Genomic DNA, 19,297 nt, shown 5'->3' on the forward strand with positions numbered 1-19,297 from the left:
ACATTTGAAAATTGGGCCCTTTTCCCTGGAAATAATTTTTTACTGTTAAAGTGGAAGAAAAAAATATGGACATGGATTATGCATGGCTTTATCCTTCTGAAGTTAAGGTTTACTGAGGAGGCCTGTTTTCTGTCTAAGACTCATGGAGTTTATAGCATAACTTGAGGGAAAAGGTGGTAAATTGCTCCAGAAGATTTTTACATGTTGGAGGCTTAAAGCTTTCTCAGTGTGAACCTGATGTGATTTTTTTTATTTCCCTCTTCCAAAAGCTTACTGCTACTGGGTTTGTTTAAGGGGGGACGGTTATGAAGTTATAAATACTGCATTTATTATCTTTGATTCATGGAAGTGGAGACTGATCCAGTCAAAATACAGGGCTACTGTCAGAATATTTCTCAATCCACTGAATGCACTGCTCAGTGCAAGAATGTGACAGCCTCATTCCACTTGTTTCTTCTCCCTCGCCAACAACCTGCAGTGACCTCAGTTTAAAACTGAAATATGTATTAAATAAAAACAAGCTTGCTTTACTTCTCCTCTTCCCAGAGGAATACCACTGCTATCTTGTTATATTGATGCTGACAAGCCTTTTCTGTCTGTTCATAAATTATATGAAGCCACACCCTGTCCCATTCTCACCCAGATTAACTGGAACCTCTCTGCCCCTCCAGCCCAACTCAACTGGCTCCCTTCTGTAGCCTATTACCTCCGTTCCATTCATGGATTTCTTCATTAGAACTGTCTGGGAAATGGATTTTCTGTGCTGCAAAAATATCAAGATTTCAAAAAAAAATGAATTAGTCCCAAATTGGGACTAATCTGTTTAAAAAAAAATTTTAATTCTCAAAAAAAATATATAGTTGTGAAAAATGTTGGTTTTGTTGAAACAGCTTTTTCCAACCAAAGACTGTTTTGATGAATATTTTCTGACCAGCTCCACTCTTCATGGGTGCTCTCTTCCCTCCCACCCATCTTCCTTGCTAGATCATCCCTTCTTCACCAAAAGGTCTTTCTTTTGTTTCCCCTAACTCTCTCTTCCCTCCATACTGTCCACTGCCCTCATTTCTCTTCTCCTCCTGCACTAGGAATGTTCTGTAGGGACCAATCCTACAGAGGCAGAGAGATGGAATAAATGGTCTAATAGGTCTTTCCATCTCTCACTCCAGTGACTTCTGTCCCCTGCTCTGTGCCTGTCTTGAGGAGAAAGAGATCCCAAGAAAACAGTGCTAATTCTCTCACTGGCTCTCAGCACTGCACTCAGGGATAGTGATTGTGCTGCCACTGAGTTCACCCTGGTATTGAATGTAGCAGAAATAACTTTTCTATGGGTATTATGAACCATTCTCTAGGCTTCTATAATGGGGACATAATTATCTATTAAATTCTGTGGAAAGATTCATAACACCTATAGAAAGGATTTAATTCCCTATTGAATTCTGTAGGTTTTCGGAGTTATTTCTATATAACTCTATTGGTTTCATTGCTATTAAAGCCCATAGGGGTTTTCCAAAAGGGCAGTGTAGGCTTCTGTTTCCCTGCAAAAGGTTGTGAAGCATCAATCTCATTTGCTGCCTCTTTCATTCAAAGAAACAGGAATAATTGAAGGGCCTGTACAGCTGAGCAGGTTATGGGATGGATACACATGACACCCACCCAGAGCCTTCTCCTTCAACATGAATATTGCCATGGTCAGAAATGCCTGGTTGACATCTTATCCACAGTTAGTGCCGGTTGCAGAATTCAGAAGTTAGGTTTCACATGTCAGCTCTGCTTTGTGCAGAGTCATTAGAACAAATTCTAACCTGTTCCTAATGCTTCTCTGGAGAAACTGCTCCTTGGCTATGATAGATGTGACTTTCTGGTATTCTCTGCCTTCCTGTGATTTGTTTTTCCATTTCTGCATCCAAGAATATCAAAACGGCTGGAGCTATATCATGGCTTTGGAATTATGGGATGCTCAGCAGTCTGGAATTGCAGCAAAGTGCTTTGTGTGGCTGGAATTCACAAGTTTAACAGATGCAACTATGCCACAATTCACTTAGAGGTGTCACATCCCATAATTCTCTTCTCATGCCACAGAAATTGCTGAAGGGTTTGAGAACCCCGAATTCTTTTGAAACTCCTTTTCACCAATTTTATATTCTCCACCCTCACTGCAAAATTCCATGTGGTTATTTTATTACTCTCTATCCCTGACCTTGTGATAAACGCTTATGGTGAAATCCTGGTCCCACTGACGTCAATAGCAAAATTCCCATTGACCTCAGCGCAGCAAGGATTTCACCCTTAACATACAATATCACTTTCCATCAGTTCTTTCAAAATGCATTTAAATACATTGGATGAGAAAATCAAGGGCCAATAAAATATATTTCAAGACAGACTTTCATGGCTGTTGTCATTTGTGGTGCATTTTGGTTGCTAATAAAGAATTCTTAATGCAGAAATTCATTGGCTGTTTATAGCGGGACAGATGCCAATAAATAACAAACACAACCAAAACTCCCGTTGACTTCAGTGGGAGTTCTGAGTGCACAAGGGAGGCTGGATTGGACTGTAAATTTGTGACTGTCTCAGAGATTACAAGTCCTTCCCACACACCCCCAAACTTCCCTCCATTTGAGGGAGTGAGCAGATCACAGGAAGCTGACTGTAGCAAATGCAGGACCCTCAGGCCTCCTTCCCCAAAGCAGCAAACATGGTTACACACAAGGGCACAGAAACTTTTAGTCCCCACACTCTCCCACCAGATACAAAGTGCTCAAAATATCTGACCCAGTAGCCTCTCCTCTGTCCATCACTCTAGATGGGGAACAGCAGCAGTAGTTGGCAGGAGCCTTCACAGCCTCCTGACATCAGTAATCCCTCATCTCTGACACTTGGACTCTGGATTTTTACCCTCTTCTTTCCTGTGTTGTGGTTCATTTTTGGTCTCCATTTTGGCTGTCTCCACTCACCTTTTCCTATAATTCTCCAACAGCTCTGCTTCACTACTAGCTCCATTGGTGGTAGCAGTGGTAGACAGGGCACTAGTGTTTTACCACTTTAATGTTGCTGAGCCCATGTCTAAAATGGCACAGCAGTGAAAACACCGGCAGCTGTTCTGCAATAGCTCTCCCACTGATGGAGCTGCACTGGTGGTTGTGCAATTGAAGACAAAGACTAGTGAAGGCAAGGCCTTTATCCTGCCCCTCTCCTAACTCTGCATCTTTTCAGCTGCCCATTGTTTCTCTCCTCTTCCCTTTACTCACTTCCCTGTCTTAATCCAAAATTTCTTTTCTCTTCCCCACTCTAACAGTCACTGAGCGTCCTCTCCATAAAAATACCCCTAAAGCTATTTTTGTTATCTAAATAAAGCAACTATATAATCACATATGTTTGAAAAAGAGACCTGCTACAAACATGCCGTGTGCCTGCCACCACCCTCTTCACTTTACTGTATGCCGTTATCTCTTTACCCCCCTTTTATCTTCAGAGCTTGTGAGCTCTTTAGAGCCAGGACTGTACTGAGTGCCCTTAACTTCCATTTAAGGTGCTCGTTTCCTTGAATCATTGCGTTCTTACTTCTGATAGTAGGAAACAGATAATACTGGCTAGAACCAAGCCTAGTGGGAAAGGATCTGTGCATTCTCTCCTGTTCTGTTCTGCCCCAGCTGTTCAGACCTGACCAGCACTGGACAACTGCAACGCTACAGCTATCTCCTCTAAATCTAGTCTTTCTCCCTAAACAGGTCTGACTTTGATCACCTGCTCATCTCCTTTCATGGGAGCATGGAGCTTCCCTGATTGTGCCTCTTAGGCACAAAGCATCTCAAAGTCCTTCTTGGCCAGTCCATAATCTGGCTCACAGTACACAAGAAGATAAAATAGACCAGATGAACTTTCCTTGCTTCTCCATTGCTTTCAGCTTGATTTTAAAATATTGATCTTTTGAATCATTATAAAAAACATTTCTCACAAGCATACCAAAAGAGTTTATTCAGTTTTAACAGTGCAATCATCTGTGCAGCTATGGAGTTCTGCAAAACTCATTTTTACTCCTCTGCTGTGGTACAGCTGGAGAATAACCCTGACAGTATCTATTCAGTGCAAATCCCTGTCTTTTGTTCCTTTAATTTCCTGACACATTTCTGGTTGATCTGAAATTTCACATGCTTGGGTACGACACAAAAGTGCATTTTTGTGAAAAGCTTGAGTCGAATCCATTTGGCTTTTTTTCAATTGATCATTTCAAAATAAATTATAAATAAAAACACTCTTTGGGGCTTAAGTTAAAAATTGTTCAAGCTTCCAAGCTTCGTGCTTGGCATGAGGATAGTTCATTGTGAGGAATAGTCACAATGGTAAATTTAAAAAAAAGAAAGATAATTAAAATAATTCTAAGTGACTGAGTACTGGGTTTAGTGCATTCACAGCAAACATTTTAAAAAATTACTTACAGAGTTCCCAGTGGAGCTACAGAAATGCATTAAACTCCAAGGCACAACTCTCTAGTGCTGCAGCTAGAGGATTAGATCACACATATATAGACTCCACATGTAAACACACCCAAACTTAATGTCAACAGCCTCACACCACCGTTGGAATAACAATAAGAGTGCTGCTCCTTATATAGAACTTTTCATCTGTAGATCTCAAAGCATTTTACAAAGGAAGGGTCAGAATCATTATCCCCATTTTGCAGATGGGGAAACTGAGGCACATAGCAATGATGTTCACATGAAAACACAAAATCATGTGCACCATGGGGCGAGCACAGTTTATGTCAATCAGCAGTTGAATCCTATGCATACGTGGGCTACAAATCTAATTAATCAGCATACATACTCCAGATCCATACCCACATCCCTCTCATTGGAGCACACGTACATTCTTATCCTAATCTACTGTAGGATCTCCAATAACATACTGTGCATGGAACCTACGGTTACTCCCTCCCCTCTTGACTTTGCACCCCTATCCCCCAGTATATTCAATGGGCATGATCCTGGGCTTGATCCTTGTGTAAGTCAGGAATATCTCTATTCAAGTGGATGGTGTTCCACAGGTATTAAGCTGGCATGAGATCAGAACTGGGCCAATCACTTCCTTATCTATCAGCACAATCGCACACAGTAATCAAGTGCTCGTCAATCTTATCTGCATACAGAAATAAGACGGGCATTTAAAGTATGTCATTTACTGTAGCAAAAGTAATTACGGAATAGTAGTAGTATTTTTTTTTTTTACTCTTCATTGTCTAATGAGAACCTTTATTGCATCAGGAAATTTATCAGTGATGTGCTGGAAGGACCTTCTGGGAGTTCTTTGTTTAAATTTCTCCATTGAATTGAAGGGAAGGTTCAGATCATTCTGCTGCTCCTCCTTCCCCACCCGTGCATAGTGCTGAATCACACTTGCCATAGATGACATCCCTTGAATGTCATAAAAATACTTCTGAAGAGCAAATGTAGTGCCTTTAGAATGGACCAGTTTACACCAACTAGAAAGCAATGTTCCTTGGCTGGGTACCCTAATTCCTTTTTATAAGGTCTTAAAAATCCCACCCCATTCACATTACATAAACTGAACACTCTGCTTTTTATTATCATTATACCCAATGGCCATATCCTCAGCTGCAGCTGGCACAGGGCGGCTTTTATGAGATCTTTACAGGTCTCTGATCCTGGGGCTGATATGGGCTGGTTCTGTCTCTGACACAAGATAGAGCAGCCTTAGGAGTCCAACCTTCTCCCCAACATGCCCTGCGCTGGGCTGTTTTAGAGCTGGTCACAGTGACACGAAACCACACAGGAATTCCCCTTACACTTGGGTAATCCCCACATTGCTTGCAGCTTCGTGCCACTATGGTGGCACAAAACAGCCGGAGTGTGGGCGAAGAACCTGACCTGTTTTTCAGGAACAATGAACAGACCGGTTTGCCAGGTAGCATTGCCCCCTCCTTTGGATAGGGGTCTCAGACAACAGGGTGTTTTTTAAAACTGGAAAACAAATAAATAGATCCCCCCCACACACACACACATGATTCTCTCTGCAACACCCACATCTGGCTCAAGGGGTTTATCACAGGCTGGGGGTGGGGGGAGGGGGACTGTGAGGGCCCCTGGTTATGCCATTGGCAACACTTCATTGGAATTAATCTGGCTTTTTACTCATGCTATACATATGTGTACTGTTATCAAATAATTTACACATTCGTGAAAGACAAACTGAGAAAATGTGAGAAATCTTGCATTTGATGCTAGCCCTAGTGTATTTAGTGTCCTTAGTTTTGGAGAAAATATGTGTGTCTTTTACACTTTCCCATGGTTATTTTCCAGTCTGTAAAACAATATAAAGCTGTCAATGAAGTTGAAATTGAAATACTACCTACTATTCCATGGAGATATAAAATGTTCACTCATCTGTCAGATGGAGATTCATGCTACAATGAGATATTAAACCCTTATACGTTGTACAGATAGGGCCAGGCTCTGAAACTCTTATTGCCATCCATGAGCAATTACTTGCACAGGTAATTGCACAACCTATGGGTATGAACTGCTCACCAATGTGAGTAAGGGTATGTCTACACTACGAGAGTAGTTCGATTTTACTTAAATCGAATATGTGGAATCGATATTACAAAGTCGAACGCGTGTATCCACACTAAGGACAGTAATTCGACTTTGTGAGTCCACACTAACGGGGCAAGCGTCGACATTGGAAGTGGTGCACTGTGGGCAGCTATCCCACAGTTCCCGCAGTCCCCGCTGCCCATTGGAATTCTGGGTCGAGCCCCCAATGCCTGCTGGGGAAAAAAATGTGTCGAGGGTGGTTTTGGGTAACTGTCGTCATCTAACCGTCACTCCCGCCCTCCCTCCCTGAAAGCGCCGGCGGGCAATCAGTTCGCACACTTTTCTGGTCAGTGACAGCGTGGATGCCACAGCACTGCAAGCATGGAGCCCTCTGCGACCATCGCTGCAGTTATGGCCGTTGTCAACACCTCGCACCTTATCGTACACCTTTTCCAGAGGCAGATGCTGAGAAATCGGGCGAGGAGGCTACGGCAGCGCGGTGAGGACATTAAGTCTGAGAGGGGCACAGACCTCTCGCAAACCACGGGACACTGCGCTGTGAACATCATGGTGGCAATGGGTCATGTTGATGCTGTGGAATGGCGATTCTGGGTCCGGGAAACAAGCACGGACTGGTGGGACCACATAGTGCTGCAGGTCTGGGATGAATCACAGTGGCTGCGAAACTTTCGGATGCGGAAGGGAACTTTCCTGGAACTTTGTGAGTTGCTGTCCCCTGCCCTGAAGCGCAAGGACACCCGGATGCGAGCAGCCCTGACTGTCCAGAAGCGAGTGGCCATAGCCCTCTGGAAGCTTGCAACACCAGACAGCTACCGGTCAGTCGCGAACCACTTTGGCGTGGGCAAATCTACCGTGGGGGTTGCTGTGATGCAAGTAGCCAACGCAATCGTTGAGCTACTGCTGTCAAAGGTAGTGACCCTTGGAAACGTGCAGGTCATCATAGATGGCTTCGCCGCGATGGGATTCCCAAACTGCGGTGGGGCTATAGATGGAACTCACATCCCTATCCTGGGACCGGAGCACCAGGCCAGCCAGTACATTAACCGAAAGGGCTACTTTTCAATGGTGCTGCAAGCACTGGTGGACCATAGGGGACGTTTTACCAACATCAACGTCGGATGGCCAGGCAAGGTTCATGACGCTCGTGTTTTCAGGAACTCTGGTCTGTTTAGACGGCTGCAGGAAGGTATTTACTTCCCGGACCACAAAATAACTGTTGGCGATGTGGAGATGCCTATAGTGATCCTCGGGGACCCAGCCTACCCGCTAATGCCCTGGCTCATGAAGCCCTATACAGGTGCCCTGGACACTGAGGCCTTGGCTACACTCGCAGATTCACAGCGCTGCCGCGGCAGCGTTGCCGCGGCAGCGCTGTGAAGCGCGAGTGTAGTCGCGCCGCCAGCGCTGCGAGAGCTGTCTCGCAGCGCTGCAAGTACTCCACCTCTCCGAGGGGAATAGCTTGCAGCGCTGCAGGCGCTGATTACACTGGCGCTTTACAGCGCTGCACTCGCTGCGCTCAGGGGGGGTGTTTTTTCACACCCCTGAGCGCAGCAAGTGCAGCGCTGTGAATTGCCAGTGTAGCCAAGGCCTGAAAAAGAACTCTTCAACTACCGGCTGAGCAAGTGCAGAATGGTGGTGGAGTGTGCTTTTGGACGTCTCAAGGGGAGATGGAGAAGCTTACTGACTAGCTCTGATCTCAGTGAAACCAATATCCCCATTGTTATTGCAGCTTGCTGTGTGCTCCACAATCTCTGTGAGAGCAAGGGGGAGACCTTTATGGCGGGGTGGGAGGTTGAGGCAAATAGCCTGGCTGCTGATTACGCCCAGCCAGACAGCCGTGCGATTAGAAGAGCCCAGCGGGACGCGCTGTGCATCCGGGAGGCTTTGAAAGCTAGGTTCCTCAGTGAGCAGGGTAACCTGTGACTATTAAGTTTGTTTAAAGAGAAGCTGAACCTGCCCCCGTTTCTTTACCCGGTTAATGTTGACTATCCTCTCCAGCTACATACCCCGTTCACCCCGTCCCCCCCTTCCAACCCACGTTTAAAAATAAAATAAATGGAACTTTGTTAATGAACCCCGTTTTCTTTATTACGGGTTTCGCGGTAAACTGTTGAAACTGGGACGCAGACCGTGGTGGCGAGCGGGCATAGTGATGGAAAGGACGCTTCTAAACTCGAGGAATGACAGGCTCCTGCTCCTAGAGGGGTCCGCAGTGGTGGACTGGTTGTTTCAACGGAGCCTGTCACCCCTCCTTTTCGGGACTCTGTGTGTGGGGGCTATGTGACTTTGTGGCGGGGGAGGACGGTTACAGATCCCCTGCTGCGTGGCTCTGTGATCCAGGATAAGGACCGCTGCATAAGATCTCTAACCGCCCTCCCCCGCCACAAAGTCACATAGCCCACCCCCACACAGAACATGAAAACCACCTCCCAGACTGACCAGGGTGCCTAGTGACTGCAATGTGTGTGTGACCTGCTGCTGAACCTGCCCCCGTGTCTGTACCCTGGTAAAGGTGACTGTCCTCTCCAATTACCAACCCCCTTCCCCCCCTTCAAACACACTCTCCTCTAAAAGAACATGATGGAAACAGTAATTAACAGAAACGTATTTTTTATTAGCAACTACACAGTTAGGGGATGAAACTGGGACGGGGGCTTGGGTGAGGTGGGAAGGAAAGGACTTATCAAATTTTGGGGAATGAGAGCCTTCTGGTACTCGAGCAGTCTGCAGGGGTGGAGTGACAGTTTTCACTGCCCCTGCCGCCCCTCCTTCTTGGGACTTTGGGTGAGGGGGGTATGGGACTTTGTGGCGGGGGAGGGCGGTTAGAGAGAGACTGCAGCGGGGCTCTGTCCTCCTGCCTCCGGTCCTGCAGAACATCCACAAGGCGCTGGAGCGTGTCCGTTTGCTCCCTCATTAGTCCAAGCAGCGTTTGAGTCGCCTGCTGGTCTTCCTGCCGCCACCTCTCCTCCCGTTCAATGTTTGATCGATGGTATTGCGACGTTCTCCCTCCACTGGGTCTGCTGGGCCGCCTCGGCTCGGGAGCAGCCCATAAGTTCTGAGAACATGTCGTCCCGTGTCCTTTTCTTTCTCCACTTAATCTGCGCCAGCCTCTGGGAGGGGGATGCCAGGGTGGGTCGGGAGACAGTCGCAGCTGTGGGATGGGAAAAAGGGAGTGAATTCCTCAAAAAGATAATTTTTTTGTGAACAATGAACATAGTCTTTCTCTGTGAACAAGACCATGCACAGCACCTACCACATGCGCACTCAGGACAAGGTCGAATTTTCAGCCTTCGCATTCAGTGCCTGGGGTCTTGCAGTGGAGATCAGACAAGCGGGGCAGGACAGCGGAATTCGGGTAGCAGGCTGACATGGTAAGCCGTAGACTTCTGGCTGCTTAAAACTTAAATTATAGCAGTGCCCTCCTTTCACGTTCAAAGCAATGCTCCTAGTGTTGGCCAGTTCCTGCTGTCGGCAATCCGGCAAGCATGAACTCTGCCCCTGTCCCACCCCCTCGCGGCTGTCCCCGGGAAAGATCCCTGTATGCTGCCCCTCTCCCGCCTCCACCGTGTGGCTGTAAACCGCCGGTTAGAGTTCTGTAAAGGAACAGGCAAGCAGTCCCAATAGTAACATTACCCTAATTCTAAGCAGGTCACCATGAGCGACATCACTCTGCTGAGGATTTCTGAGACAGAGAAAGACCGCATGCTGCGTGAAAGCCAGCAAAAACCAGGGCCATATGCCGCCATGCTCTGCAAGGCAATGATACCAGAGTACTTGATGATAGCCTGGCACGGAAAAGTTTCCTACCACGGAGGACACAATAAGGCCGCTCTCCCCAGGAACCTCATGCAAAGGCTTTCCAATTACCTCCAGGAGAGCTTCATGGAGATGTCCCATGAGGATTTCAGCTCTATCCCCGGACATATAGACCTTATTTTCCAGTAGCTGCACTGGCAAGGACTGAAAAGTAGAGCGCCTAGGGCAAACCAATCATGAAAAACCCATTGTTAATGTTCCTGTTCTGTTCAAAATAAATGTTTACATGTTTAAAACACTTACCGACTGATCCTTCCCCTGATTCAGGGTCCGGGTTAACGCCTGGGGACGGTTGGTAGGGGATCTCTGTGAGGGTGATGAAGAGATCCTGGCTGTCGGGGAAATCAGCGTTGTAAGCGCTGTCGACTGCCTCGTCCTCCTCATCTCCTTCCTCATCTTCCCCGTCCGCTAACATCTCCGAGGAAGCGGCCGTCGACAATATCCCATCCTCTGAGTCCACGGTCAGTGGTGGGGTAGTGGTGGCGGCCGCACCTAGAATGGAATGCAGTGCCTCGTAGAAACGGCATGTCTGGGGCTGGGATCCGGAGCGTCCATTTGCCTCTTTGGTCTTCTGGTACCCTTGTCTCAGCTCCTTGATTTTCACACGGCACTGCGTTGCATCCCGGCTGTATCCTCTCTCTGTCATGGCTTTTGACATCTTCTCGTAGATCTTTGCATTCCGTCTTTTCGATCGCAGCTCCGAAAGCACGGACTCATCGCCCCACACAGCGATCAGATCCAAGACTTCCCAATCAGTACATGCTGGGGCCCTGTAGAAGGTCCGGACTCACCCCTGCGGCGCCTCCTGCTGGTCGTCCAGGGAATTAGCTCACCAGCCTCTGGAGCGCCCTCTGCAGGCCGGTGATCCGCCTTGTCCTCTGCACTGGCCCCAGTGTCCCTCCCAGGACCCCGGTGCCCCTTTGCTCTGGGTGCTGCCCCCTGGCAGTACCCACACGCTAGGTCTCCCCTCCCAGGGGAACCCCCGCCTACTATCCCCACCTTGCCTCAGCACTAGGCCACTGCCAGTCACCAACTAGCCCCCGCTCCCTGGGGCAGACTGCAGTATAGGCCACTCATCACTGGCAAGGAGGGTTTGGACCTGCTGCCTTGGCCTAGCCCTGGGCTGCCCTCTGCAACCCCCAGTGCCCCTTGGCCTTCCGCTAGGCGGCAGCCTGGGACTATCCAGGCTGGAGCTCCCCAGCTCCTCAGCCTGTCCCCAGCCCTGCTCCACCACAGGTACCCTGTCTAGCTTCCTGCAGCCAGGCCCTTCTCTCTCTGAAGGCAGAGAGAGACTCTACTGAGCTCCTGGCTCCTAGCCTCTTATATAGGCCAGCTGAAGCCTGATTGGGGCATGGCCCCAGCTGCAGCCACTTCCCCCAATCAGCTCAGCCTTCACGCTGCCTGCTCCCTGGGCTATCCCAGGGCCCTTCCAGGCAGGAGCAGGTATCCACCCTGCTACAGGCCCTCTTTCTATTCTGCGATTGCATGGTCACCTCTGCTGGAGAGCTCTGCATCGTTGCCAGTGCTGCTGAGCTCGCCACGATGTCCAAACAGGAAATGAGATTCAAACTGGCCAGACAGGAAAAGGAATTCAAATTTTCCCGGGGCTTTTCCTGTGTGGCTGGTCAGAGCATCCGAGCTCGGACTGCTGTCCAGAGCGTCAACAGAGTGGTGCACTGTGGGATAGCTCCCGGAGCTATTAGCGTCGAATTCCATCCACACCTACCCTAATTCGACATGGCCATGTCGAATTTAGCACTACTCCCCTCATTGGGGAGGAGTACAGAAATCGAATTTAGGAGACCTCTATGTCGAACTAAATAGCTTCATTGTGTGGACGGGTGCAGGGTTAATTCGATTTAACGCTGCTAAATTCGACATAACCTCCTAGTGTAGACCAGGCCTAAGGGATTCACAATCTGCCCTAAAGGTAGTGGCACTCTATTGAGAGAAAAACCCATATGTAGTGTATTACAAAAACTATTATTTAGTGATAACTTTCATATTTCCAAGTTTTCTCATGAAAGATGGTGTACTTCTTCATTTTCCTCAACGTATTTCTTAACAAACTTGCCTATTTCAATAGTTATAATTAGAGAGAGGTCAAAATCAGAACCTCAGATTCAAATTCCTTTGAATTTGGGGGGCTTGAGGGACTCTGACAGGCGCAGTCTTCTGCTCTGTCTACACAGACTCAGAGACCTTCAGTTATTAAACATCCCACAAACAGTTTATTTACATTTGTCTTCCCACAACCTTACTGATCCATACACCATATTATTTACAGTTTCAGTTTCTTCTCAGTTCTCTGCCAAGGAGAGGAGAGGGAAGAGAACCCTCTACCAGACGTGCTGGAACAATTTTTTATAGTGCAGGTGCTGAGAGCCATTGAAACAAGCTGTAAACTCTGTATATGATGGAAACCACTTCAAGCCAGTGGGTGCAGCAGCACCCCCAGCGCTAGGTCCAGCATCTCTGCCCTCTACCCAGAGATCCTTCCTGGTTCTGGCTCTGTTTGCCTGCCTGTCTTCCCTTCTCTGCTGCCTTCTCTCCTGTGTTAATGTGCCAATTTGTTTTAGTCCTCCCCCACCCCCACCCATTTGAATCCACTAATTAGGCCTCTGTTAGGTCCACCCCGGGGGAATTAATTGACGTTTAAGTGACCAGAGTGCTGGCTCAGCTGTTGGTTCCCAGTATTCCGTCTCAGGGAGTCACAAAGTTCTGGGGCTAATCAAGAATTGGAAGAGTTTATTTTCCATTTCTGGTTGAGAAGCAGCCAGAATCTCACAAGAATATTAGATCTTGCAAAACGTCTACCACTGATATAGCAAAGATCTTTCAAGATCAGCTATTCTGCTTTACGTGGCTGAAATCTCACAAGAGCAGTGCCAGCCCAATTTTTTTTCACCATTTCTAGCTGCAAAGATGCATCTGAGGGCAGATTTGGGGTGTCTAAAACTATTAGGAGGAAACTTTAAATTATGACTGTGCACAGTTGTACCCAAAGTGTGTGTGTGTACACACACACAGTTCTCTTTGACATACTTTTTCCAGGGTTTATGTAAATCTCTACCCTTTGGCCATCTCATTGCCTCATGTGTGTTCCAGGAAACTCTCCACAAAAAGGCAACTTGAAAAAAAATGAATCTGTTTTTCTTAAACACATGATAAACCTTTCCCATATTAATCTGTATAATTCCACAGATTCTAGTAATTTAAAAATAAATAACAGCTTTAAATCCAGTTCTAGGATATATCTTTCACTCTTCTCATCCATTCACTTGTGTTCAGAATACTTGTTACCAATTTTAACATCAATTATACTTTTCTGCCTGTAGCTTGTTATTGGCTGGTGCTCTCCCTTTCATCATACGCATGCCTGAAAAAGGATTTGAGTGTGCATCAAGGGGATAATACACCACCAAGGGCCAAATTCTGTTTGTCTTAGTCATACGCTGTGCTGCAACTGGCTCCCTTCAGCTGCTTCTCTGCATGACCTCTGAGCACAGCTCAGATATAATGGGGAATCAAGGCCATCCAGAACCTTCAAGATTAAAGTCATTTTATAAATTGGAGACATTATTATGTTTATTTACATATTTATATTCCCAACCATTTTAATTGGTATGTTCCTCATTGTTTTTATTATTTATAACACATTGTTTTAGCTGTAGAACATGGAGTTTCTGCTTGACATATGGAGATATAAACCTATCTCAAAGAGCTGGAAGGGACCCTGAAAGGCCATTGAGTCCAGCCCCCTGCCTTCACTAGCAGGACTAAGTACTGCTTTTGCCACCCCAGATCCCTAAGTGGCCCCCTCAAGGATTGAGCTCACAACTCTGGGTTTAGTAGGCCAATGCTTAAACCACTGAGCTATGGGGGGAGAGATAGCTCAGTGGTTTGAGCATTGGCCTACTAAACCCAGGGTTGTGAGTTCAATCCTTGAGGGGGCCACTTAGGGATCTGGGGCAAAAATCTGTCTGGGAATTGGTCCTGCTTTGAGCAGGGGGTTGGACTAGATGACCTCCTGAGGTCTCGTCCAACCTTGATATTCTATGATCCCTCCCTCCCAGCTTATTTGCTACAGAGAGTATCTTGCTGTGGGCAAATGACACCAGTAATCTGGGATCTTCACCGGCTGGCTGTTGGTTACTAGCCTGATTTTAATATGTTAGTATTGACCTTAGTGCCTCATGCAGCTTGGGATCTCCCTCCCCATACTGCAGTTGCAGTAAGCAGACATGCTCCCACTGGAGCTCCTTTGAAAGAGAGGCAATGTCTGGCAAAAGGGGGACCTTAGGCTTTGGAATTTACTTCACTCCTGCCCCCTCTTTGCTCAAAAATAGCCCCAATCCTTTGACTTTCAGGATACGTCAGAAGGCCCATCTCTGTTCCCAAGCTTGTAGAATGGGGGGGGTGGAGGGGAGGAGCCATTGCTGGAATGAGTGCCGTGAGGGTGAAGATTTGTGGCTGGAGCAGTATTTTTTTTCTTTTTTAACAGAGGGAGAGAGGGTCGATACTATGTTTATTTGTGCATTTTAATGTTTGGCAAATGTGCCTGGAGCCTTGGATAGATGCCTTATTGTCTGTCTAAATCTAAATAAATATTAGAAAATAACGGGCCTGCCTCTGCTCTGTTCCATTGGTTTTAGGGTAATGTCAATGCAGTTACACAGAAACATAGGCATTGCCACACTGAATCAGACAGTCCCACGGTCCGTCTAGTGTAGTACCCTGTCTCTGACTGGTCACCATCAGATGCTTCAGAGGGAGATGCACGAAACTCTGCAGTAGACCGACATGGGATAGTCTAACATAAAATTGGTGTTACAGAGCAGAGTCTGGCTGAATTTCTGTAAAAAAAAGAAAGGGTTGATTTAATTAGACCTTTCATTTCCCAGGAAGTTAAAAAAGCTGTTCAGGAAGCTGAAGGATGAAAGGACTGAGAAAAAGGAAAATGACTCCAACCACTCAAAGCACCCTCAGCAATGGGATCTCGATTACATGTTGGAACCTTTCACTGGACTGACTCCAGAATACATGGAAATGAGTAAGATCTCATGAGGGTCTGTTATCTTAAAATCTTGTTTTTCCCCCTTCTGTTTCAGTGGATTTTAACAGCAAGCATTGCCACATGTTAGCCTGAGAAAAGATACATGTTTTAAGTGCTGCCTTGGCTTCATGAAAGTTATCTACAAATGAAGTGGGTGCAGAGGTGGACCATACCAGCAGCAGAATAACACTCGGGCGGTGCAGTGTTAATAATTACTAGACTTCCAAAAATATGATTATTTGTATTACAGTCATGCCTGGAGACCCCAAATGAGATCAGAGTCCCATTGCACTCAGCACAGGACACATACATAGTAAGAGAGAACCTCTGCCCCAAAGAGCTTATCTTATACATAAACAAGACAGACAAAGGGTGGGAGGAAGGAAGAATTATTATCCCCATTTTACAGATGAGGAACTGAGGCACAGAGGGATTGAGTGACTTGTCCAAGGTCATGTAGGACATCTGCAGCAGAGCCCAGAATTGATCCCAGGTTGCCAGGGTTCCAGGCTAGTGCTTTAAAGAAGATTATCCTGCCTGTCAAGTAGTGTATGCACCCTTTCTCCTCTGCCAGCCACAGTGCAGAAGAGGTGGCCATGTATATCACACACACACACACACACACACACACACACACACACACACACACACACACACACACTGGAGAGACTGGTGCCATTGCTTGTGCTTATGTTCCTATGGTACTTGCATTCAGGGATATGGATCTTGGGTACGATTCTTCTCTCACACCAGTGTAAAGTGGGTGTAAGTCCACTGAAGTCAGTGGAGTTCCACTGATGTGAGAGGAGAATCAGACCCTATATGCCTAACATTTTTATACAATCCATAAATATAGGCACACTCTAATTTCCATTGACTGCTGAGTTAATGTTTCCATATGGCTAAACAACTCTGTGATCCAGAGTGTTAGTTCAGTCAGGCCAGTACTGCTGCTGTGACTTCAGCTGCAGTTATTGCACTAATACCACTGGTCTTCATACATTTGAAGGTAAAGAACCAAGCCCATAACAGCCTCCGCCACACAACAGAAAAGACGTCTGTAAATAATAAACACTTAGAAGCCGTGAGCAACTTCTATGGAAACAGAATTCATGGTTTGGTGAAAGGTTTTAAACAAAGCTTTGTGCTGTTCCATTGTTTTCAGTCAAGTTACACAGCCATAATATAGAACAGAATCTGGTCCATGTGGCAGATGGACAGTGCAGTTTGCACGACAGAACAAATGGTTCTCTTGTCAAAAGATGTGCTATGCCAGTCATGAACTGGTGTTTGCAGATCTAGATGTCGGCTCTGTGCAAATTGGTGCTGGAGTAATACCAGCAACCCAGGAGTTTCTGACTGCCAGAGTTTTACAGGAAATGCTCCACCAGCAGAAAGCTTATGTCATAAGAATATAAGAACATACTGGGCCAGACCAAAGGTCCATCTAGCCCAGTATCCTGTCTTCTGACTGTGGCCAATGCCAGGTGCCCCAGAGGGAATGAACAGAACAGGTAATTATCAAGTGATCCATTCCCTGTCGCCCATTCCCAGCTTCTATCAAACAGAGGCTAGGGACACCATCTCTGCCCATCTTGGCTAATAGCCATTGATGGACCTATCCTCCATGAATTTATCTAGTTCTTTTTTAACCCTGTTATAGTCTTAGCCTTCACAGCATCCTCTGACAAAGAGTTCCACAGGTTGACTGTGCATTGTGTGAAGAAATACTTCCTTTTGTTTGTTTTAAACCTGCTGCAGATTAATTTCATTTGGTGACCCCTAGTTCTTATGTTATGAGGAGTAAATAACACTTCCTTATTTACTTTCTCCAGACCAGTCATGATTGTATAGATCTCAATCATATCCCCCCTTAGTCGTCTCTTTTCTAAGCTGAAAAGTCCCAGTTTTACTAATCTCTCCTCATATGACAGCCGTTCCATACCCCTAATAATTTTTGTTGCCCTTTTCTGAACCTTTTCCAATTCCAATATATCTTTTTTGAGATGGGGTAACCACATCTGCACGCAGCAGTCAAGATGTGGGCATACCATGAATTTATATAGAGGCAATATGATATTTTCTGTCTTATTATCTATCCCTTTCTTAATGATTCCTAACATTCTGTTAGCTTTTTTGACTGCCACTGCACATTGAATCGATGTTTTCAGAGAACTATCCACAATGACTCCAAGATCTCTTTCTTGAGTGGTAACAGCTAATTTAGACCCCATCATTTTATATGTATAGTTGGGATTATGTTTTCCAATGTGCATTATTTTGCATTTATCAACATTGAATTTCATCTGCCATTTTGTTGCCCAGTTACCTACTTTTGACAGATCCTTTTGTAGCTCTTCGCAGTCTGCCTGGGACTTAACTATCTTGAGTAGTTTTATATCATCTGCAAATTTTGCCAACTCACTGTTTACCCCTTTTTCCAGATCATTTATGAATATGTTGAATAGGACTGATCCCAGTACAGATCCGAGGGGACACCACTATTTACATTTCTCCATTCTGAAAACTGACCATTTATTCCTACCCTTTGTTCCTATCTTTTAACCAGTTACCAATCCATGAGATCACCTTCCCTCTTATCCCATGACAGCTTACTTTGCTTAAGAGCCTTTGGTGAGGGACCTTGTCAAAGGCTTTCTGAAAATCTAAGTACACTATATCCACTGGATCCCCCTTGTCCAGATGCTTGTTGACTCCCTCAAAGAATTCTAGTAGATTGATGGCGCACGATTTCCCTTTACAAAAACCATGTTGACTGTTCCCCAACAAATTATGTTCATCTATGTGTCTGACAATTTTGTTCTTTACTAAAACAACAAGGAGTCTGGTGGCACCTTGTTCTTTACTATAGTTTCAACCAGTTTGCCTGGTACTGAAGTCAGGCTTACCAGCCTGTACCTACCTAGCTCTTAGTTATCCTCCTTTGGACTCTATTCACCCCCACTTCCCATCAGCAAAGAGAGTAGCATCATTTCTACTACCAAGAGAGGACAGTGATACCAGGCATGAATTTGACCCAGGATGCACATCAGCATCTTTTTCACACAGCGCACAGTCAACTTGTGGAACTCCTTACCTGAGGAGGTTGTGAAGGCTTGGATTATAACAGCATTTAAAAGAGAACTGGATAAATTCATGGAGGTTACGTCCATTAATGGCTATTAGGCAGGAGGTTAAGGAATGGTGTCCCTAGCCTCTGTTTGTCAGAGGGTGGAGATGGATGGCAGGAGAGAGATCACTTGATCATTACCTGTCAGGTTCACTCCCTCTGGGGCACCTGGCATTGGCCACTGTCAGTAGACAGGATACTGGGCTAGATGGACCTTTGGTCTGACCCAGTACGGCCGTTCTTATGTTCTTATCTGATACGGAATTCCAAAGCAAAGCTTATAAAGGGCTCCTTTCCCATTCTAAGTGTGCATGTAGAATAAGCTCTGAGGAGCATCAGTATGAATCAGCAGAACCCAAGAGGGCAGAGGTGCAAATAATCACCAAATGACTCAATGATGCAGTTCTGGGATACAATCCAACTGCATCAATCCGCAGGGACATGAGACTACAAAGAAGCAGTATGCAGGGATTCCAGGGAATAAGTTAGAGGCCAGAGTGTTCACACTAGATACAAAACAAAATTGCTGCCTATCCCAAAGCATTACTGCAGCATCAAAAGAGGATCCCAGAGGGACTAAGCACAGCACAAGCTTCAGGGTAGGAAAGCATTCAGAAAAGAACCACAGCTCATCGCACGTACGGCAAATTATCTGAAATCAGACATCTGTTAAATATTGTATGTCACACCTTCGTCTTAAACTACAGACAATCCACT

General features: G+C 46.0%; 1 protein-coding gene across 1 annotated transcript in view; it reads left to right on the forward strand.

Moving 5' to 3' along the window:
* ANO2 (anoctamin 2) overlaps positions 1 to 19,297 on the forward strand; it is a 309,476-nt gene that overhangs the window by 268,029 nt on the left and 22,150 nt on the right. Inside the window, exon 21 of the mRNA XM_065411472.1 lies at positions 15,299 to 15,447. Within this exon, the coding sequence (XP_065267544.1) occupies positions 15,299 to 15,447 (149 nt within the window). The remainder of the gene's footprint in view (positions 1 to 15,298; positions 15,448 to 19,297) is intronic.

Source organism: Emys orbicularis, chromosome 1, assembly GCF_028017835.1.
Source record: "Emys orbicularis isolate rEmyOrb1 chromosome 1, rEmyOrb1.hap1, whole genome shotgun sequence".
Classification (NCBI taxonomy): Eukaryota; Metazoa; Chordata; order Testudines; family Emydidae; genus Emys; species Emys orbicularis.